At 36.0% G+C, this 24700-nt stretch overlaps 1 protein-coding gene across 1 annotated transcript; it reads left to right on the forward strand.

Moving 5' to 3' along the window:
- Window positions 1-261: 261 nt before the first annotated feature.
- LOC306860057 (cadherin-like protein 26) lies at window positions 262-24700 on the forward strand (the record flags this gene model as incomplete). Its single annotated transcript, XM_079401589.1, has 16 exons — window positions 262-406; window positions 2744-2797; window positions 5181-5276; window positions 5766-5921; window positions 6034-6181; window positions 7166-7338; window positions 7414-7542; window positions 9421-9603; window positions 9945-10216; window positions 11110-11252; window positions 11441-11668; window positions 14404-14625; window positions 14817-14947; window positions 20915-20959; window positions 23173-23247; window positions 24482-24700. Exons 1-16 carry the CDS (start codon window positions 371-373, stop codon window positions 24698-24700), a joined length of 2310 nt encoding a protein of 769 aa, XP_079257715.1. The 5' UTR covers window positions 262-370.

Below are 24700 nucleotides of genomic sequence, written 5' to 3' on the forward strand. Positions count from 1 at the left end.
TTGATCTGAACATAAACTCAGGCTTACTGCCAAAAGTGTTCATTTTCACTTGACAGATGGCAAGCCGAGCAGCCAGTTTGTCTTCTTTTAGCTGAAGGGAAAACGGAGGTGAAACCTCACTCGGTGTTCGCGGAGTAGCTACTCCCAGGCTGCTACCCTGAAGGGTTTTTGTGTTGATAGATGACTCGCTGTATTCACAGGCACCGTTTACACACACACACACACACACACACACACATCCACATAGATGCGCAATAGTTCACAAAAGGTGTGTTATGCTGTCTCGCTTTACATGTAATCCCAGTTAAGGTGATTGCCACAGGTGCTGATCTGACATTTGGAGAGCGCTTGCTAACAGGAGCGCAGCAGAATGACTAAGAGCACTTTATTCCTGATTCTACTTGCCGTGAGTAACCTTTTTTTCAATGAGTCAACTGTAATTATCATTGTAAATAATTTTATTAACAATGGTGACTAGTCTTTAATCTAATCTAGTCTTATTCTGTATTGTATCCTCCGGTCTATTTTTAATAAGGTGTTGAAAATTGTATATTTGGAGCTTTTAGAAATGTCACATATAATACAACCACAATAAACCAGATAAATAATATGCGAATGATAAGAAAAGTATGGGTGCAGACATATCTGTACATGCAGAATCAAGTTAATTTAACCACATTTAAGATAAATACTGCCATTCTGTGTATAAATATCTTTCAAACATTTAATGAATATGAAATTCAGGATGTACGTTAGATCTGTGGGAAATATAATACTGCCAATTGTGAAGGAAGTGTGTTGTGGTTTAGCATGCAGCAGATAGAGTGCACTGGTTACAAATAGTCATATGTATGTTGAGGAGGAACTATATTACAGTCAAACGTGGAACACATTAATCCATGGTTTATGAAACACACTTGCTATTCTTATCAACTGACATTTCTGTAGTGACAGATGATGTTTTTTAGTGACTTGTTTACCTGTGATGTTGCTTCGTTTTGTTTTCCATAGTTAGTATGGTGTCAGTTTCACTTTGAGAGGTTATAATTTATGAATTAGCTACCATGCTTTTCTTCTAAAGACATCTACGCTCTTAAAAATAAAGGTTCTTGGCATTGTGATGATTCCATGAAGAACCTTTAACATCCGTGGAATCTTTCCATTCTACAAAAGAGTCTTTATAGTTGAAAATGGTTCTTTAGATTTTTAAAACGTTCTTTAAATTTGGAAAAAAAATCTTGTTATTATAGAACTAATCGGTGAAAGGTTCTTTGTGGAACTAAAAATGGTTCTTCATGAAATCGCTGTGAACATCTCCTTAGGGAATCTATAATTTTAAGAGTGTCGTTGTTCATCTTTAGCAGGTGGTGAAAACAAAATCGTATTTAATGTGAGGGAAACAGTTTGGCGGCGATGGTGGTGGTGTCTTGTACAAATGGCATTTGCATTGTGTACCTTGCGAAAGCTTCAACAGTAATTTCATGAAATATTTCATGGTTTAATAAGGCATGCTTTCAGACACAGTGCACTGGATATATAAAATACTATACAAGCCCAGTTCGAACCAAAAAAGTGAACCAGCTACCTCAGTGCTTTTGGAGTTTACAGTGTTAGTGAATTTAAAAGGGGACATCAAGTGAATCAAGGGAACTACAAAAGGACGTATAAACAAACCGTACTCAGGCCACCTCACCAAACTTTTAGGAGGATCTTGTAGGATGTTCATTTATAAAGATTATATTGGCCTGATACCGCCTGGATTGCACAGACAAACTAACACCCCAAGGATAAGACATTTAAAGTTTTTTTTTTTTTTTAAAGAGTTTACTGTGCAAGAACTTAAAATAAGTTCATATTGTATTGGAATCATCTTTCTTTGGCGATTACAAGAATAAAAGTGGTAATTATTTTTTGACAACAGCCACGTGAACCATGCATACGTTTTTATATTGGGTGTGAGAAAGTTTAAGCACGGCATCTTTTATGACGCCTTTGATTTTAGTAAGGCGTTTGGTATGATGATGTTCGTGGGTTTCTGTTTTTCATGTTGACTGTGATTTGCATTTTTTAAACGAGATAGACAACGTGACAGGGTGTAATTAAAGGCAATGGAAAGAATGTCAATCAAAATGTTTTTTGTTCGCTTTTACCTTATAACTGTTAAAACTATTTGTTTAAATGTTTAAAGATTTTGATCAAGCCTGAAAAGCTTTTTTGGTCTTAAGTGTCAATTTTTCAAAATTGAGATTTATACAGCATCTGCAAGCTGAATAAATAAGCTTTCCGTTGATGTATGGTTTGTTAGGATGTCAATATTTGGCCGAGATACAATTATTTGAAAATCTGGAATCTGAGGGTGCAAAAAAATTCAAATATTGAGAAAATCGCTTTTAAATCTGTCCAAATGAAGTTCTCAACAATGCATATTACTAATCAAAAATGAAGTTTTGATACATTTATGGTAAGAAATTTACAAAATATCCTCATGGACCATGATCTTTACTTAATATCCTAATGATTTTTGGCATTAAAAATCATTAGGATTGACTTCAGACTGGTTTTGTGCTCCAGGGTCACATATGACTGTACATCATAACAATATTATATTTGTGTGCATAAACCTGACAGAGATATGTAATAATCTTTTCTCAGCCAATAAGAAGGGTTTCTATTCAGTCGATTGTCAGTTTATTGATTGTATGCTCATTAATTAGTATCACCCTGTTTATTGTCTATTTGTCAGCTTGTTGATGTGGCAGCTTCCAGCAAAAATGATACCAGCAAACGGGAGAAGCGGGTAGGTAATCTAAAAGACCAAATCAGCACGTAATATCTCAGCTCACTGTCTTGAGACAACATGTCTCAAAAATTTAAATCCCACTTATCATAAGACCACAATACACAATAGACTTAATTTAGATTTAAATTAGTGCTGTCAAATGATTAATCGCGATTAATTGCATCCAAAATATATTTTTTTTGTTTATATGTATGTGTACTTTGTGTTTTTTGTTATATGTATGTGTTTATTTATTATGTATATATAAATACACACACATTCAGTATATATTTAGAAAATATTTACATGTATATACATTTATATTATATTTTATATTATATATAAATGTATTTAATTTATAAACAGAACGTACTTTTCTTAAATATATACAGTGGTGTGAAAAAGTGTTGGTCCTGATTTTTTATTTTATTGCATGTTTGTCACACTTTAATATTTCAGATCATCAAACATATTTAAATATTAATCAAAGAAAACACAAGTAAACACAACATGCAGTTTTTTAAATGAAGGGTTTTTTTATGAAGGGAAAACAAAATACAAACCCACATGGCCCTGTGTGAAAAGGTGTACCCCCCCCCCCCCCCCCCCCGTTAAAACATAACTGACACATATCACACCTGAGTTCAGTTTCTCTAGCCACACCCAGGCCTGATTACTGCCACGCCTGTTCTCAATCAAGAAATCACTTAAATAGGGCCTGTCTGATGAAGTGAAGTAGACCAAAAGATCCTCAAAAGCTACACATCATGTTGAGATCCAAAGAAATTCAGGAACAAATGAGAAAGAAAGTAATTGAGATCTATCAGTCTGGAAAAGGTTATAAAGCCATTTCTAAAGCTTTGGGACTCCAGCGAACCACAGTGAGAGCCATTATCCACAAATGGAGAAAACATGGAACAGTGGTGAACCTACCCAGGAGTGGCCGGCCGACCAAAATTACCCCAAGAGCGCAGCGACGACTCATCCAAGACCCCACAACAACATCTAAACAACTGCTGGCCTCACTTGCCTCAGTTAAGGTCAGTGTTCATGACTCCACCATAAGAAAGAGACTGGGTAAAAATGGCCTGCATGGCAGAGTTCCTGCTGAGCAAAAAGAACATAAAGGCTCGTCTCAGTTTTGCCAGAAAACATCTTGATGATCCCCAAGACTTTTGGGAAAATACTCTGTGGACTGACGAGACAAAAGTTGAACGCTTTGGAAGGTGTGTGTCCCATTACATCTGGCGTAAAAGTACCACAGCATTTCAGAAAAAGAACATCATACCAACAGTAAAATATGGTGGTGGTAGTGTGATGGTCTGGGGCTGTTTTGCTGCTTCAGGACCTGGAAGACTTGCTGTGATAAATGGAACCATGAATTCAGCTGTCTGCCAAAAAATCCTGAAGGACAATGTCTGGCCATCTGTTCGTGACCTCAAGCTGAAGCGAACTTGGGTTCTGCAGCAGGACAATGATCCAAAACATACCAGCAAATCCACCTCTGAATGGCTGAAGAAAAACAAAATGAAGACTTTGGAGTGGCCTAGTCAAAGTCCTGACCTGAATCCTATTGAGATGCTGTGGCATGACCTTAAAAAGGCGGTTCATGCTCGAAAACCCTCCAATGTGGCTGAATTACAACAATTCTGCCAAGATGAGTGGGCCAAAACTCCTCCACAGCGCTGTAACAGACTCATTGCAAGTTATCGCAAACGCTTGATTGCAGTTGTTGCTGCTAAGGGTGGCCCAACCAGTTATTAGGTTTAGGGGGCAAGCACTTTTTCACACGGGGCCATGTGGGTTTGGATTTTGTTTTCCCTTCATAATAAAAAACTTCATTCAAAAACTGCATGTTGTGTTTACTTGTGTTATCTTTGATTAATATTTAAATTTGTTTGATGATCTGAAACAGTAAAGTGTGACATGTAAAAAAAAAAAAATCAGGAAGGTGGCCAACACTTTTTCACACCACCGTATATGCATGTATTTGTATTTATTTATATATGTACACACTCATATAGTATGTAAACACAAACTTTTATTTTGGATGTGATTAATCGTTTGACAGCACTAATTTAAATACACATCTATTACATAATGTAAGTAAAAACATTAACTAAAGCAGTATCTTTGAAAGACACCTTACTGTCAAACAGAAGATTTTAAACTTCAGACTTCGTCTTTCCATACTGGGTTTGATGAGTTATAGCACTTGTTGTCCTATAGGACAAATGATAAAATAATTTTATTTTTATTTCTTTTTTTGTTGTTTTTTGTTTTGCTTTTTTTAGTTCTGTAACCTGTTTCAGAATCAGAGAGGTGTTCCGTTTGAATCAGAAGCAGTTTGTCTGTAGCTTTTCATTACTGATCACTCATTATCTCTCTCTCTATCTCAAAGGATGCTATTCTTATTCGTTCAAAGAGAAGATGGGTTCTGTCCACCATTGATCTGGAGGAGAACATGCCTGGACCATATCCCGCTATAGCAACACAGGTAACTTTACTGTTTTCTGTTCTGTGTTGCCGGGATGTTTGGGTTGATTGTATTTTTATAGATAGCTCACAGGCTTTCATTATAGCACATGATTAAGCTACTTGCTAATAGTGTTAGACAGAGGAACATTATTTTGAAGAACATTTGTTGGGCAAAAAATATTTTTGCCCCGTTTTACTGACAAAGAACCAATGTAACTCGAAACTGCAAATCTCTTTGGTGTATACTAAACGAACAAATGTAAATGTATACAGCATGTAAATAACTATTTAGGAGTTCACTAGCAGATGTCCTCAAAGCTTGAGACATAAAACTAAAATCCATAAAACTCAGTGTTAATTTGATGGGTTTTTCATGAGGTGTCATTTGGTTTATGTAGGCGAATGTCATAATGGATTTACATTCTTAATAATGGATGTAAATATATGATCATAAAATATACTGTACCTGCACATGATTCTCATGTATTTTTGGTTTAATTGATGCCAGCTGCACAATGAAAAAAAAAAGGACAACACCGTTAAGTTCCGCATTAAAGGAGACGGAGTGACAAAAGAGCCTATTGGTTTGTTTACCATTGATGAAAACAGCGGGACTGTGTATGTACACCGGCCCATCGACAGGGAAGAGTACCCCATCTTCCATGTAAGACTAAACAAGATTTGTTGAGTTTGTCATGATACTAATTCTAACAACAGGAAGGACTGATTTGGTTCATATCGATGTAGTTCACTGTGGCATTTTGATTTTTTTGTAGGTAGACTTTGATGTACTGGACAGGCAGACTGGAGAAACATTGGACAAAACGCTGTCATTTGATGTAGACATAAAGGACAAGAATGACAATAGTCCTCAGTTCACTCCGAGCACTATACGTGCAGCTGTTCCCGAGAACACACCTGAAGGTTACTGCATATATATGAAGATAAAGTGTGCAGTTTTTTTTTTCTGTTATAATGCTTTCTTTAATCATGGCTTAATATAGTAATTTGTATGGTGACTTACCTTGAAAAGTGTAAACAATAACTTTCTGTGGTGCTTTCTAAACATTGCTCTGTTTTGTTTAAGCATCCAGATCAGCTCAATACAACAACATAGGCTAAACCAATAGCATGAGTTTGGGGTGGGGCTAAGCTGTTTTGCCAGCCAATGGCAGATGGGGGAGGGGTCTGCATGCTCTGGAAAAAAAAGTACAAAAGCTGTCACTGGGCCAGGACCCTTTCAAAAGGTACACTTTTATACCTTATTTACCACTAAAGGGTGCACATTAGTACCTGAAAATAAATAAATAATAAATTATATCATATACAAATATATTCAATATATAAACACAAAATATTTTTCTTAAATATATACTTGCATGTGTGTGTATTTATATATACATAATAAATTACACAGTACACACACATATATTATGTAAACAAAAACATTTATTTTAGATGCGATTAATCATTGACAGCTCTAATATATAATATATATATATTATGTACACCGGTTATATTAATATAACTAATATATAATAGTAGTATATATATTTGGTATATTATAATATATATTAGTATCTACAGTACTGTATATATGTTAGAACCTAAACATATTTTTACCTTTTGAAAGTGTACCGCCCCGGTGCAGCATTTATACTTGTTTATTTTAATTTTTTTTAGTATTTCTATTTGGCGACACAGAAATTACACACTCTAATGCTGTTAGAAGTCTTATTATTCTTGATCTTTTCAGATAAAATAATTAATTATAATATTTATATATACTAACACTTTTAAAAGTCAAAACTCTTCAGTCCAAAAGGAGCAGGTATTGAAGCTAAACCTTTAAAAATAAAGGGCAAGCAGAAAGATTGTGTCTCTTTCTAATCATCCTTGTTCTAATAGGCACAGTCCAAGCAACATTACAAGCTCATGACATTGATGAGAAAGATACTCCTAATTCCCAGTTCACCATGAAGGTGGTGTCACAAGACCCTGCTTCACCAACATTTACCCTGAAGGACTTGCCTACCACTACAGTCAAACAGCTGGCCTTCACGGGGTGCTTTGATTATGATGTAAGTAACTAATGCTGAATGCACGTTTTCAGCATTTTTCATTATTTCTCATCTCTTCTGTCTCCCGTATTTTAGAAAGTAAAACAATATAAAGTGCTAGTTGAAGCAAGGGATCAAGGAACACCTGCAATGTCTTCAACTGCCACTATTATTCTGGATATCACTGATTCCAACACCCATCCCCCAGAATTCAGTTCAGCCACGGTGAGTCAGGCTAGTTGCACAATCCCAGTTTAATATGCACACAACTATAAGGAAGCCATGTGCAGATTGATTTGTGAAAACAATGTAAACACTGTGACGTGTTTGCTGTCAGACATAGCAACTCTGCATCAGCCAATGGCGTGAGTTTTGGGCTGACCAGTGACAGAAGTGTTTAGGAAACCTGTTTGTAAACAGTCAGTTGAGTGCTTTCTAAGGGAGGGCAGCATAGCAACAATCTAAAAACCAATCAGTACTCCTTAATGGCATAGCAACACTTCAGGGAGTTTTGAATGGGCAAACACCACTAATATATACACACACACACACACACACACACACACACAGACACACACGTTGGTTTTTGAGGTTTATGGTGACTCTCCATAGGCGTAATGGTTTTTATACTGAACAAACTGTGTGTGCTATTGCCCTACACCAACCCTACACCTAAACTTAGCCCTCACAGGAGACTTTGTGCATTTTTAGATTTTCAAAAAAACACCATTTAGTATGTTTTTTAAGCCTTTTGAATTACGGGGACATAGGCAGTGTCCTCATAAACCACCTTCATGTTGTAATACCTCTGTCATACCCATGTCATTATACAAATTTGTGTCCTCATAAACCACATAAACATGCACACACACACACACACACAGGAGTTTTGCCCATTCAAAATACCCTGAAGTATTGCTATGCCATTGAGAAATATTGAGTGCACTTTCCAGCTAATAGCGAACATTTTCATTTATGTACAATTGTCTTGCTAGTTACGTTAATAGAACATTCATTCGAAGTTATCTGGTATTTAATAATGATCTCAAATGTTTTTTTATACATCGTTCATGGAGGGTTTTTTTTTCTGAAACGTTTTTAAATTTGACAGAACATTGCAACAAATGTAACATTCCCACAAGACTTGCGAAATAATAAAAAATTGAATGTTCTAACTGGAATGTTCATAACTATTTTTTTTTATATTTAAAAAAGTAAATATTTAAACATTAACATTCAGAAATAATGTTTTCATAGCTTAATGGAAACTTTATAAAAAATGTTATTAGAGCACTTTTATCGTTGATGTTGTTAGCTGGGTTTTTCTATTAATAAATACTATTTTTTTTTTTTTTAAACTTGGCTTTTTAATAAACGGGATCTGATATGATATACTTTGATATAAATTAATATATGCAGTCTTGGGGAAAGTTACTTTTTAAAGTAATGCATTCCAACATTGCATTACTCCCTAAAAAAGTAACTAATTACAATTAGTTACTTTTTGTGGAAAGTAATGTGTTACGTTACTTTAGCGTTACTTTTTAAATATGAGCAGGTATTGATTGTTTTTAATATAAGAATTTCTAATTATAGCAAATGTAAAAGCACTTTCACACCAAAAAGTGTAATGAATAAACCTCAGGCTGAAGGAAAAGTAAATTCACGTCTGTACAGTATAACGCAGGAGAAGAAGGTTCACTCTTCAGCAATACAAAACAAAACAAAACAATGAAGCACAATTGTTAGTTTATCTAAAGTCATTTTTGCTTATTAGTATGGTTGAACTGGATCATCAAAGGTCAGCAGCAAAGACATTGGTTATTAAAATAGGATTAGATACATTTGTGTTGTTTAACATATTTAATTATTGCAGGTTTGCGTCATATTCTGAGTTTGCATTTCCCTGTTTTAATTCATTTTGATGAATACTAAATCATTTTTTTGGCTGTTATTTTTTTGAAAAAGAAACTCAGATATTTTCTTGTAAATTAAAAAGTGATGCATTACTTTACTAGTTACTTGAAAAATGTAATCTGATTACGTAACTCGCGTTACTTGTAATGCGTTACCCCCGACACTGAATATATGTGTGTATAACAGTACAACGGTGAAGTGATGGAAATGGAAATAAAGGAGGTCTTAAGAATCGGCATCAAAGACAAGGACACACCGAACACGCCTGGTTCAAGAGCAGTGTTCACCATCATGAAGGGCAATGAGGAAGGAAATTATAAGATCGAGACAGACCCCAAAACCAATGAAGGTGTGCTGACTGTTATCAAGGTAAATGCCACTGTTCCCTTTAAATATTTCATACACTTCTTAGAAATATGAAGCTCTGTCATTATTTACTCACACTGTCGATCCAAACCTGTTTGAGTTTCTTTCTTCTGATGAGCACAAAAGAATTCAATGGCTACCGTCGACTGTTTGTTGATGGTAGCCATTGCTTCTTCATCGGGTGAATTCAATAATAAGAAAAACAGACTTCACAGATTTACTCACATACTTACAGTTACTTCTTTCAGTACGCATGTTAGTTTTACATTGTGTTGGTGGGCTGAAAAACAGGATTGAATTAGAAAAAAAGATAGACATCATTTAATATGCTTGTATTTTCACAGGGGAAGAATTTCGAGAAAACTGAGATCAAAGAGCTGGAGATAGCAGTCGAGAACGAGCAGAAATTATTTCGGTGTGTTGATGGAAAGCTTGTAACAGGACCCGCACCAAAGCCAAACACTGTCAAAGTGTCAGTGAAAGTCATTGATGAGAATGATCCCCCTGTGTTTAAAAAGCAAATTGAAAAAGTTTACCGGAATGAAAACGGACCTCTGGGAGATGTGTTATTTGTCCCCGAGATCAAAGATGAGGACTCGGACATTAACAAACTCAGGTGCGGTTGAGCTGCACACAGCATCATATTACCCATCAATTTAAAAAAAAATCACTTTTGAAGATTTGTGTGCTACTTTTATTTTATAATATCTAAAATATTAAATCAAGTTATTATATTATAAAATTCAAATATTATAAAATGCAACAAATATATATAATATATATGCAAAATTATATGCCAGTTTCATTATATACACAATCATTCAAAATTTTACAGGTTGGTCAGATTCTCTAAGGATTTTGAAAAAACAAAAACTTTGAAAATGTCTCTTCTGCTCACCAAGGCTGCATTTATTTTATTATATATTATAAGTCTTCCCTGTCATTTTGAATCAAATTAATGCATCCTTGTTGAATAAAAGTATTGATTTAGTTTTAAAAATAAAATGCATACTGACCACAAACTCTTTAAAAATACTGTATGAAAAAAAAAAAAAAAAAATGTTATATAAAATGTAAATGTACAGTAAAGCATACAGTTTTAGTTCACACACACACACAGACACACATGTTGGTTTTTGTGGTTTATGGTGACTCTCCATAGGCGTAATGGTTTTTATACTGAACAAACTGTGTGTGCTATTGCCCTACACCAACCCTACACCTAAACTTAGCCCTCACAGGAGACTTTGTGCATTTTTAGATTTTCAAAAAAACACCATTTAGTATTTTTTTTAAGCCTTTTGAATTACGGGGACATAGGCAGTGTCCTCATAAACCACCTTCATATTGTAATACCTCTGTCATATCCATGTCATTATACAAATTTGTGTCCTCATAAACCACATAAACATGCACACACACACACACACACACACCAGAGATGTAGAGGAAACTGCACAGTGATCTGGCAGAGAGTAAAGGTGTTTTACAGTCTGTATGTTTATGTAGGTATGAGTTAGTTCAAGACCCAGCCAAATGGGTCAGTATGGATCCGAAGACAGGAAAGATCACCACAGTTCAGAAGTTGGACCGGGAGTCTCCATTTATCAAAAATGGCACCTACACTGTCATAATGCATGCTATAGATGATGGTAAGCACCAACCTATCTGTTCTCAGTATGTTCAACACAGTCCAAACTTTTGTGAAAGCATTGAAATTCATTTTACTGTTCTTAAAAATGCAAATTTAATCTCACCTAAAATCTCTGAAATGCAAATTTAATCTCACCTAAGATCTCTGAACAGCTGTTGCTGACTTTTTCCCACATGCTGTTCACAGGACAGCCTCCAGCTACAGGCACATGCACTGTGGTGGTCTACCTAGGTGACCAGAATGATAACACTCCTTATCTCGTATCTAAAAATGCGCTTATGTGCGGGAACAAAGTCAATCATGTGGATGTGAAACCAACAGACATTGACGGCGCTCCGTTTGCTGGTCCTTTCACCTTCTCTCTGGGAGGAGAGGAAAAGCTGAAAAATCTCTGGAAGCTGGATCCCACCACAGGTCAGGATTTTCTTAGTTTACAGTTACTCAGATAATGGTTGAGGACGATTCTGGCTCCATCAGTTGGGGTTGCACAATAAAAAAATCACTTTCATTTTGTGTCTAGTAAAATAATAAAAGACATGATATATTTACCTGACAATTCCATTAGATACTTGGACTTGTTTATCCAAAACATTTCTTAACTTTTAGTAATTACGTTGCTAAGAAGCTTTTTAGTCACACTTTAGTTCAAAGGCAGGTTCTCGCTATTAACTTATTATTAACTCTGACTTTTGCCTCAATAAACTCCTAATTTGCTTAGTAAGTAAGGTGGTTGTTAAATTTAGGTATTGGGTAGGATTAGGAATGCAGAATATGATCATGCATAATATTTGGTTTATAAGCACTAATAAACAGCCAATATGCTAGCAATATGCAGGCTAATAAGCAAGATAAAATAAAGTGTTACTATTTTTTTCTTGATTTTAATATAAATCTAACATAATTTTATGAGTGTTGAGATACTATTACAGTTTGAATTATTATTATTATGATTATATTTTCAGTTTTTTAATTATACTTAATTTTAATAATTTTACTGTGCACCTTTGCCATTTTTTTTATTTTTTGTTTTTAATATGTCTGTATTATATATATATATATATATATATTTATTCATTGTTATTTCAGCTTTAGTTGTAGCTATTTTAGTACATCACATACTAAAATGGTACATTCAGTACAGTTAGGACTAAGATATACAGTTACACTTTAGTTAGTCTCACTATTAACCAACTATTAAATATTGTACGACATTTGCCTCAATATGCTCCTAATTTGCTACTTATTAATAGTTAGTTAGGTAGTTGTTAAGTTGAGGTATTGGGTAGGATTAGGGATATAGAATATGGTCACGCAGAATATGTGCTTTATACAGTATCTCACAGAAGTGAGTACACCCCTCACATTTTTGTAAATATTTTATTATATCTTTTCATGTGACAACACTGAAGAAATGACACTTTGATACAATGTAAAGTAGTGAGTGTACAGCTTGTATAACAGTGTAAATTTGCTGTCCCCTCAAAATAACTCAACACACAGCCATTAATGTCTAAACCGCTGGCCACAAAAGTGTGTACACCCCTAAGTGAAAATGTCCAAATTGGGCCCAAAGTGTCAATATTTTGTGTGGCCACCATTATTTTCCAGCACTGCCTTAACCCTCTTGGGCATTGAGTTCACCAGAGATTCACAGGTTGCCACTGGAGTCCTCTTTCACTCCTCCATGATGACATCACGGAGCTGGTGGATGTTAGAGACCTTGCGCTCCTCCACCTTCCATTTGAGGATGCCCCACAGATGCTCAATAGGGTTTAGGTCTGGAGACATGCTTGGCCAGTCCGTCACCTTTACCCTCAGCTTCTTTAGCAAGGCAGTGTTCATCTTGGAGGTGTGTTTGGGGTCTTTGTCATGTTGGAATACTGGGCCAATCTCCGAAGGGAGGGGATCATGCTCTGCTTCAGTATGTCACAGTATATGTTGGCATTCATGGTTCTCTCAATGAACTGTAGCTCCCCAGTGCCGGCAGCACTCATGCAGCCTCAGACCATGACACTCCCACCACCATGCTTGACTGTAAGCAAGACACACTTGTCTTTGTACTCCTCAACTGGTTGCCGCCACACACGCTTGACACCATCTGAACCAAATAAGTTTATCTTGGTCTCATCAGACCACAGGACATGGTTCCATTAATCCATGTCCTTAGTCTGTTTGTCTTTAGCAAACTGTTTGCGGGCTTTCTTGTGCATCATCTTTAGAAGAGGCTTCCTTCTGGGATGATAGCCATGCAGACCAATTTGATCCAGTTTGCGGCGTATGGTGTGAGCACTGACAGGCTGACCCCCCACCCCTTCAACCTCTGCAGCAATGCTGGCAGCACTCATACGTCTATTTCCCAAACACAACCTCTGGATATGACACTGAACACATGCACTCAACTTCTTTGGTCGACCATGGTGAGGCCTGTTCTGAGTGGAACCTGTCCTGTTAAACCGCTGTGTGGTCTTGGCCACCGTGCTGCCATTTTTATGTATAGCAACAATATTTTTTTTCAGATCCTCAGAGAGTTCTTTGCCATGAGGTGCCACATTGAACTTCCAGTGACCAATATGAGAGAGGGAGAGCAATAACACCAAATTTAACACATCTGCTCCCCATTCACACCTGAGACCTTGTAACACTAACGAGTCACATGACATCAGGGAGAGAAAATGGCTAATTGGGCCCAATGTGAACATTTTCACTTAGGGGTGTACTCACTTTTGTGGCCAGTGGTGTAGACATTAATGCCTGTGTGTCGAGTTATTTTGAGGAAACAGCAAATTTACACTGTTATACAAGCTGTACACTCACTACTTTACATTGTAGCAAAGTGTCATTTCTTCAGTGTTGTCACATGAAAAGATATAATAAAATATTTACAAAAATGTGAGGGGTGTACTCACTTCTGTGAGATACTGTAAGCACTGATAAACAGCCAATATGCTAGTAATATGCATGCTAATACGCAACTAGTTAATAGTGAGAATTGGTCCCTATACTAAAGTGTAACCAATGAGACATACCTGTAGTTCCTTGGCAACTTACTGAAATAAAATAAGTTTAAATTTTATTTCAAGACACAGAAATGTTTTGTTATGGTTTTAGTTAACCCTGTTTCAATCATTGTTGCTGGGTTTGTACTGCAGGAATAAACACCTCTCTGATAAGTTTGACGAGTCTGCCATATGGAAACTACTCCATTCCTTTGAAGATACAGGATCAACAGGGTCAGCAAGGAGAAGACGTTCTTCAGGTGGTTGTGTGTGAGTGCACAGGAATGAACACGTGCCGTAGCCGTCTTCCTTTCTCCTCAAGACTGGGTGCAGCAGCCATCGGTCTCCTGTTTGCTGGACTTCTCCTATTGGCCTGTGAGTTTCAACAACACAACAGACAGACAAAAATATCAAATACAGCCTACAACAACAGATCTTCTCCACTGATTTGATTATTTAAGAACTTTTGCAAGAGTGCAGTTGATATTATGGCACATACTCTCCACATCCTCCAATGTTTGTAATATGTACTGTATATTATATAATGTCACCTTGATGTTTTGCAGTGCCGTTCCTCCTTTCTTTGTTCTGTGATGATCAAAGCAAGAAGTTTCAACACATACCTCTGAACCTGCAGAAGGAGGGCAACCAAACCATTGTAAAATACAATGAAGAGGGAGGAGGCTCAATCTATAAGGTATACAAAACTGTCAGTTTTGTCGAGAGTTTGGAGTTATGAATTTAGTAGGAGCTGTAGAAACTATTGACTTTACATTTCTTAATAAGAAGTATAATTTGGTATTTGATGTCCCTTTGATGTTGTGTGTCTTGTATTCCATATATATATATATATAATATATATATATATATATAATATATATATACCGTATATAGTAAATTTTACACTAATATATGACAATCATTTTTTCACGGACTGTTTTCATATGCTGATATTTGTCAGTCTAAATTAAATTCAATCTGATTGCATTTTGCACATTTTGAAAAGTGTAACTTGGTATTTTCGAATGAGATTGTATCTGTTTAAAAATTAATTTCGATTGACTACAGATTATTTGTGTGTACCCATAACTTGTTCCAGGACATTCCAAAGTGTTTGCTCTTATATTTGCATATAAAGCCTGAACCTGTTTACCTGAGAATATTTGGTGCAGTTCAACAAGCAGCACCTGTGGTCTAAGAGCAGAACAAGTGATTATCATTTTGCCTGTGATTTATGCTTTTTTTTTTCTCCTCCGCTTGAGCCACTGTTTGTGAAGGAAAGCTTGAAAACACCTTCTGCACCGGTACACGCAAGTTTTTTCTCTCTTTTTTTCTGTTGCTTTTCTCATTGGCCTAATGCCAAAAGCCAGATGATGTATGTTGTCGCATTTTGGCACAGTGGATAGTATCCCAAGATGAGATATACTGAATGGAAAAGTCCTACATGTTGCTACATGCTGTCTGTAAGGCTAACACATAACAGCAGGTTGTTAACTACACACTTGTTATAATTTGGCTGTCGAGGTTTTTTTACATGCATGGACCTGTTATGCCAAATGTTAATTTTATAATTAAAATATTTATGTGTAGTTACAGGGTGCCAAGCACTTGTTTGGCACCAATGGTAGTTTGGGACATAGTGTCTGTTAAATTCTGTATGGTGCTATAGCTACTGTTGTATGGTTTGGGGTTGGTAATTTGCTTTGTCCTCAAAATAAATTATTACTTTGTTCATTGAGGATGCATTAAATTTATCAAAAGTGACAGTAAAGACATTTGAGCAGCAAATCAGCATATTAGACTGATTTCTGAAGGATCATGTGACAGTGAAGACTGGAGTAATGATGCTGAAAATCTAACTTTAATCACATGAATAAACTGCATTTTATAATATATTTGGATCAAATAAATTTAGCCTTGGTGAGCATAAGAAACAAGAATTTACCAATCCCAATCTTCTGTGCAGTAGTATGTACAGTATATACACATAAGAGGAAGATTCTGATAAGATTTCGTGTCCATTATTTTTTTGTTGTTGTTGCATGATTTTAGTTTTGTTTTATCCTATTTCATTTTGTTTGTCCTAAGCATTAAAGGATTAGTACACTCCCAGAATAAAAAAAAAAAAAAATTCTGATAATTTACTCACACCCATGCCATCCAAGATGTTCATGTCTTTCTTTCTTTAGCTGCAAATAAATTAAGGTTTTTGAGGAAAACATTCCAGGATTTTTTCTCCATATAGTGGACTTCAATGGGACCCAACAGGCTGAGGGTCCAAAATGCAGTTTCAATGCAGCTTCAAAGGGCTCTACATGATCCCAGACGAGGAATAAGGGTCTTATCTAGCAAAACAATTGGTCATTTTCTTAAAAACAAAAATGTATTTACTTTTTAACCTCAAATGCTAGTCTTGCACTAGCTCGACTTCACATCACGTTAAAAAAGGTCACACGTGGTTAGTTCTTCATCTGTGTACTCCAGTGTACTCCATCTCATTTTCTCCTGCAACTTCAAAATCATTTGACATTGTTGTTTTACGTTTTTTTTGTACAACCTAAATTCCGAAAATGTTGGGATGTTTTTTAAATTTGAATAAAACGAAAACTTTCAAATCACGAGCCAATATTTTATTCAGAATAGAACATAGATAAATGTTTAAACTGAGAAATGTTAAAATTTTATGCACAAAATGAGCTCATTTCAAATTTGATGCCTGCTACAGGTCTCAAAATAGTTAGGACGGGGGCATGTTTACCATGGTGTAGCATCTCCTCTTTTCTGGAGTTTTGGTGTTGGAATTTGGTCCCATTTTTGCCTGATATAGGTTTCCAGCTGCTGAAGAGGTCGTGGTCGTCTTTGACGTATTTTTCATTTAATGATGCGCCAAATGTTCTCTATAGGTGAAAGATCAGGCAGGCAGGCTGTGAATTGACAGGCAGGCAATTCAGCACCCGGACTCTTCTACTATGAAGCCATGCTGTTGTAATAGATGCAGTATGTGGTTTTGCATTGTCCTGCTGAAATACACGTCATCTGGAGAGGAGCATATGTTGCTCTAAAAGTCTTGGCATCTGCAGATGGCACGGCAGATTGTGTTTACCGACGGTGGTTTCTGGAAGTATTCCTGGGCCCATTTAGTAATGTCAAATTCGGCCTTGTCCCTTACGCACAGAGTTTCTCTGAAACTTTTGATGATGTTATGCACTGTAGATGATGAGATTTGCAAAGCCTTTGCAATATGACGTTGAGGAACGTTGTTTTTAAAGTATTCCACAATCTTTTTATGCACTCTTTCACAGATTGGAGAGCCTCTGCCCATCTGAGACTCTCTAAGACATCCCTTTTATGTTACAGACCTGATGTCAATTAGCTTAATTAGCTTAGTTGCTAGATGTTCTTCCAGCTGAATCATTTCAACATTTCTTGCTTTTTCAGTCCTTTGTTGCCCCCGTGCCAACTATTTTGAGACCTGAAGCAGGCATCATATTTGAAATAAGCTCATTTAGAGGATGAAAGTGTAAAATTTCTCAGTTTAAACATTTGTTATGTCATCTATGTTCTGTTGTGAATAAAACTTTTGGCTCATGTGATTTGAAAGTATTTTAATTTTATTCAAATTTAAAAAAAAAAAAAAAAACGTCCCAACTAGGGGTGTGCGATATATATCGAGTTTTTTGCAAAAAACAATCAAAACACCTATGGAGTGCACGCATACATTAGCCTACATGATGAAGAAATGGGTTAAACAGTGCACGTGCGCATTTAGAGTGTGTTCACTGCAAGATTCAGTCTATTAAAATTAATTAAGAATGATCGCAAAATTCAAGATATGGGGCAGAAAATGTATATATTTATGTTTCATGCCGTCTTTTCTGTAAAAATAAGCATGATTACAAATGTGATATTGATTTTATACAACAGTTCAGTAAAAAATAAGTTAGTATTAAGAGAATTATGTTTTAGACACTATATTGCCTGTTTTTCCTCCATTTCGCCGACAAAAAACAATTCCAAACAGCTACAGCACTGTTTTGCATCTCTGAGCAACATGACGGTGTTTCGTTCCTGAATTAATCAACCGTTAAATGATTCAGTTCAGTCCCAATGACTCGCTTATTACCAGTAACTTTCTGCCACCTAGTCTATTTTCATTTTTACAATAATTTTAAATATCAGTATTCAGTGATGTATGTTTAAATGTCAAAAAAATGCATTTCTGACTGGTTAAAGCACTCCATGACCCTCTGAGCTGCATTAAACAGTGTGTAAATACATCTAAATGCCATTCAGATGCAACTTTTGCAAAGATTTATTTTGTTGATACTGGTTTCATTTGCTTGGTAACAGCCTAGATGTGTATTATCTTAATTGACTGATTAAATGTAACAATTTGACTCAAAAGATGTACACTTTTAGGAAAAAAATGCTTTCTTAAAGGTAAAAAACTATCTAAACTTAAATGAAAAGATTAATTAATCACTGATGTGAACTGACCACACAGCATATGAAGAATATCAAAAACTGCAGCTGTCCACAGTAGTCAGATATCAGCACAATAACACACTCTGCAAAATATTGTCTAATTATCGATATCGAAAAAAAAAAAAAATTGAGATTTTTTTTTCAATATCGCACACCCCTAGTCCCAACAATTCGGGTTGTAAAGGAGGTTTGACTTTTTTTGCACATTTGCTTTGTAAACACTGGGTCGGTACTTCTGCCTACAGCATGTGTGACCTATCCAATATGACTATGTAATGTGTGAGGTCGAGCAAGTGCAAGATGAGCATTTGTGGTTAACAAATTAAATAAAATGGCAGATTTTTTCACTAGATAAGACTGGCTAGGATCGTGTAGAGCCCTTTGAAACTGCACTGAAACTGCAGTTTGGACCTTCAACCCATTGATCCCCATTGAAGTCCTGGAATGCTTTCCTCAAAAACCTTAATTTTTTTTCGATTGAAGAAAGAAAGACATGAAAATCTCGGATGACATGGGTTGAGTAAATTATCAGGAATTTATTATTCTGGAAGCGAACTAACATTAATCCTTTAATGTGAGATTAGTAACTTTTTGGATTTTAACTGTTAAGTAACAACAGGATCTAAAAGAAAATAATATGACATGACACTTTTATCTCATAAGTTAACAACAAGCGACTAACTGTTTGCCTGTTGTTCCAGCTTGAGTACACGTTTACTGATGGGTACAGGAGAGGTACAAATGGTACACTGAGAAGCTCTGCAGGGGTGAGTGTCAAATGAATGTGTTTATACAAAATAAAATGAACTGATGTGAAAACATGGTGGTGGACATGTTAAAACTGTATGGCATATTCCACCCTTGTTCTTCTTCAATTAGCACAGGGGGGGTTTCCAGATCTTGCAAGATAAATAAGGAACTGGAGCTTCAAAAACAAGCCCAAAATTATCATATTATTTATTATCATCAGTATTATTTATTATTATCAATAAATTAGCCTGCAACATAGTAAACTGACCACAAGAGCACTAACGGGAGCTTTAATAGCAACATATTTATAATAAAATAAACTCGAACCATATGTATCTACTATAGTATAACTGCTCAATCATTAATTATATATTGATTTAATGATTTATACATTATAAAAATATTTTACAAATTAAATTATATCCCTTTCCTCCACTGAACCATTCACCTTCTCCATATCTGTAGGTGGCCTTGTTTGTCTATTTACATATACTAGCCATCATTGCTTGGATTACAACCTCACATGTCTGCATATTAAACGTGATTTTACTCCAATGAGGGGGAGGCGGGGGGCAACGTGCGATGACGAATACGCTACATCACATTTATTATTGCACTGATTGTTATTAATTGCAAGCCGACAGTGTCAGCAATATATTTGAAAAGAACAATAACCATAAATGTAAAGAAACGACATTGTTTGTCAGGTTTTCCTAACAAGCAATCACATTTTTTTAAATAAGCCCAAAAAACCGCAACCCGTGATTTTTTTAACGCAAAACACAAAGAAAGAAAGAAAGAAGCCCAAAGTCATGTAAAATAGACAGACTTGCCAAATGGTGGAAATTCAAAGTTTGAATTACTTGTACAGTAGTTCTGTGATACTGTGACGTTGTACTTGTGGATTGGGAAAGTAAGATGATAAGATAAAGCATCAAAAAGATCTCAGATCAAAAGGAGTGTTGAGACTAGTTGGCTTTTCCTAGTTAGTGCCCTGAAATTGTGACTGATAATGACTCAAAAGCATGAGGGGTAAGGGCACATTTAGTATTTTCTGTGGAATTGTGTAGCTACAGTTTCTGTGCTGGTACAATGTGAATCATACAAAAAAGTGTGATTTTTAGGAAAAAAAGTAAGTGTGACGGTCCACCGCTAAACATAACCATCAGCGGGGCGGGCCGTAAGCAGATCATACAAAAATGTACAAATGAGATTATTCAAATTCATTCAAATTAGCCACCAATTTGGCAAAATTAAAAATACTCAGGAATTGCCATGACATGCATTGTGTTTGGGTGACTTTTTTTTTATTATTATTCAAAACACTACAACTCTTAATTCAAAAATTAATAATACTAAATAGCATAAATCATGGTCATAAGTCACATTGTTATTTGATGATGATTATGGTGTATGCTTTTTCTCACAGTACAACTTCCAGGAAATGTCCAGTGGTGGAGGAGTGATGAGCATGGTGAGTGACAGCGTCTGTCAAACATGTGGCTGTAACACCTGATGCATTACAGACTGGGAGTGGAAGAGTTATGTAAAAAAAAAGCTAAGAAATTTTGGATTTTGCCTAAGGTGTTCCTTGACAAGAATTCCTGCTTCAGAGCAGTCTGTGAAATGTGCTAACATACACATTAGAGCCGGCTTCACCTGACTGAGACCGCGTATACCCCTTTTCCACCAAGGCAGTTCCAGTGCTGGTTCCGAGCCAGAGCCTAGTAATCTGGAATTCAACAGAAAATGTCGGCATAAAAATAAGAAGACTGCACTATCTCTGTTGTTAATCAAATGTAAATTCATGGTAGATTTGCAGTGGGAAAAAAAAAAAAAAAAATTTATCCCCTGCTGATTTTGTACGTTTGCCCACTGACAAAGAAATGATCACAAATGAACACGTATGTACACAATAAGTGCATTGTATCAAATTATTAATTTAAATGTAAGTACACAGTAGTTAAGGCCACCTAATATAAAGTGGGACCCAACTAAGTATTTGACCCCTTCGCAAAACATGACTTAGTACTTGGTGGCAAAACCCTTGTTGGCAATCACAGAGGTCAGACGTTTCTTGTAGTTGGCCACCAGGTTTGCACACATCTCAGGAGGGATTTTGTCCCACTACTCTTTGCAGATCCTCTCCAAGTCATTAAGGTTCGAGGCTGATGTTTGGCAACTCGAACCTTCAGCTCCCTTCACAGATTTTCTATGGGATTAAGGTCTGGAGACTGGTTTGGCCACTCCAGGACCTTAATGTGCTTCTTCTTGAGCCACTCCTTTGTTGCCTTGGCCGTGTGTTTTGGGTCATTGTCATGCTGGAATACCCATCCACAACCCATTTTCAATGCCCTGTCTGGCTTCAATGCCCTGGCCCTGACGGTAAATGGCCCCGTCCATCGTCCCTTTGATGCGGTGCAGTTGTCCTGTCCCCTTAGCAGAAAAACACCCCCAAAGCATAATTTTCCACCTCCATGTTTGACGGTGGGGATGGTGTTCTTGGGGTCATAGGCAGCATTCCTCCTCCTCCAAACACGGCGAGTTGAGTTGATGCCAAAGAGCTGGATTTTGGTCTCATCTGACCACAACACTTTCTCCCAGTTCTCCTCTGAATCAATGGCAAACATCAGACGGGCCTAACATGTGCTTTCTTGAGCAGGGGGGACCTTGCGGGCTGCAGGATTTCAGTCTTTCATGGCGTAGTGTGTTACCAATTGTTTTCTTGGTGACTATGGTCCCAGCTGCCTTGAGATCATTGACAAGATCCTCCTGTGTAGTTCTGGGCTGATTCCTCACCGTTCTCATGATCATTGAAACTCCACGTGGTGAGATCTTGCATGGAGCCCCAGACCGAGGGAGATTGATAGTTATTTTGTGTTTCTTCCATTTGCGAATAATCGCATCAACTGTTGTCACCTTCTCACCAAGCTGCTTGGCGATGGTCTTGTAGCCCATTCCAGCCTTGTGTAGGTCTATAATCATGTCCCTGACATCCTTGGACAGCTCTTTGGTCTTGGCCATGGTGGAGAGTCTGAGTGATTGATTGCTTCTATAGACAGGTGTGTTTTATACAGGTAACAAGCTGAGACTCCCTTTAAGATAGTGCTCCTAATCTCAGCTCCTTACCTTTATAAAAGACACCTTAAGACGAATTAATTTATTCCTGTGATCAAAGCTGAATTTTCATTGCTCTTCAGTCAAATCTTCAGAAATAATTGTAATATGAACACATAGAACTTTTTTATTATTATTCATTCATTTGTATTATCATAAATTATTGTCATTTTAATTTAACACATCTTTGCTGAATAAAAGTATGTCTTTTTTGTTTTTATCTTACTGACCCAAAAATTTTGAACAGTAGTGTATATACAGTAAGTGTTATGATTATGATGGATATTTAATAATGTAGTTGTTTTTTTCCTCTTTCTCTAAAGCCACAACACAACTGGTCATCAGTCCGAAGGGATAGGGAAAGCTTTAGGGTAAGCTCTTCAAATGATTCAGACAATTTTTTTTTTTTTTTTTAAAGATAGATTTTAAGAAATGTTCAACCACTAATCAACTACAAAAGTACGGAAATATTTTTAGAGCATTTTAATAGTAGAAATAGCTAAAAAAAATAATAATTCAGAAATAACAAGTGAAATGAATTATCTAAATTAAATGCTGCTTGTTTTTAAGAATGAAAGTGGCTGGATGCCTCGCTCATACAGCCTGGCACGATCAGAAAGGAACCTGGTAGAACACATTGAGAGGGTGAGTCCAATACACAAAACACCTGACAAGCCTGATTTTACAGAAACCTGGAGTACATGAGAGAGAGAGAGAGCGAGAGAGAGAGAGAGAAGGAACTTTTACAATGCTAATTTTCCCATATAATTTATTATATAAATATCAGTATATAAAGATATGCATACATAAACATGTTCTACAAAATTGCAGTTATTTTAATGTCAATTTATGAATGAAAAACTAAGAAAAAAAATATATAAATGTCCATATTATGTATAATAAATGTGACCCTGGACCACAAAACCACAAAATGTAAGTCTTAAGTCACCGGGTATATTTGTAGCAATAGCCAAAAATACATTGCATGAGTCAAAATTATCTATTTTTTCTTTTATGCTAAAAATCATTAGGACATTATGTAAAGATCATGTTCCATGAAGATATTTAGTGAATTTCTTACCGTAAATATATCAAAACGTATTTTTTGATCAGTAATATGCATTGCTACAAACTTCATTTGGACAAAATATTGATTTTCTCAATATTTAGATTTTTTTTTTGCACCCTCAGATTCCAGATTTTCAAATAGATGTATCTCATCCAAATATTGTCCGATCCTAACAAACCACACATCAATGGACAGCTTATTTATTCAGTTTTCAGATTATATATAATTCTCTTTGTCTCGTTTAAAAATTTACACTTATATTGACACTTTGACACTATATATATATATATATGACAAAAGATTTTACTTTACTTTAAATACTTTAATTGTCCCTCTCACTTAAGCGGCCTTTTATTTGATTAACATTACATTATCTGCAAGTACAGTTTTTATAAATGTACTTCTTTTATACTATAAACTTATTAACTTATTAACCTAATTAATTATAACTTATAATTTTATACTATAAAACTTAATAAAGTTAAATAAACAAATCTTTGTTTAATGTTTTTTTTTTAAACTCAAAAAAAGAAAAAAAATCTTGCACTGCATGATATTCCTTTGACGCTATTGGTGGAAAGGTGACCTTCCTTCAACTTGTTCTTAGTTGAAAATTCAATGCATTGTCGCCACCTATCTGCCAGTTCCCTCGTAGCACAACAGAATATTAATGTACAAAGACCTGCAGACCATGCAGACACCACAAGGTGGCAGCATCAGATAAAAAACAAAACAAAAAAAAAAACTGTATCAATATAAGCCTTTTGAAATATTTAATAATATTTCTCTTTCCATTGTGTTATTCCATAGAAAATCAGTGGCTTTTCAGAAGAGCAGAGGGACTATTCAGAGTATTCTCCTTATGAGTATAAATATGAGGGGAAGGGCAGTGACTGTCAATCACTGGATCAGTTGTCTGTCAGCAACCTCGGTGATAACCTAGACTTCCTGCAGAACCTCGGGCCAAAGTTCAACACTCTGGGTGGGATCGGTCAACAGTCAATGGAGCGCAGGAACGTCCGGCTGTGA

The sequence above is a fragment of the Barbus barbus genome (assembly GCF_936440315.1).
Source record: "Barbus barbus genome assembly, chromosome: 40".
In the NCBI taxonomy this organism is placed as follows: Eukaryota; Metazoa; Chordata; class Actinopteri; order Cypriniformes; family Cyprinidae; genus Barbus; species Barbus barbus.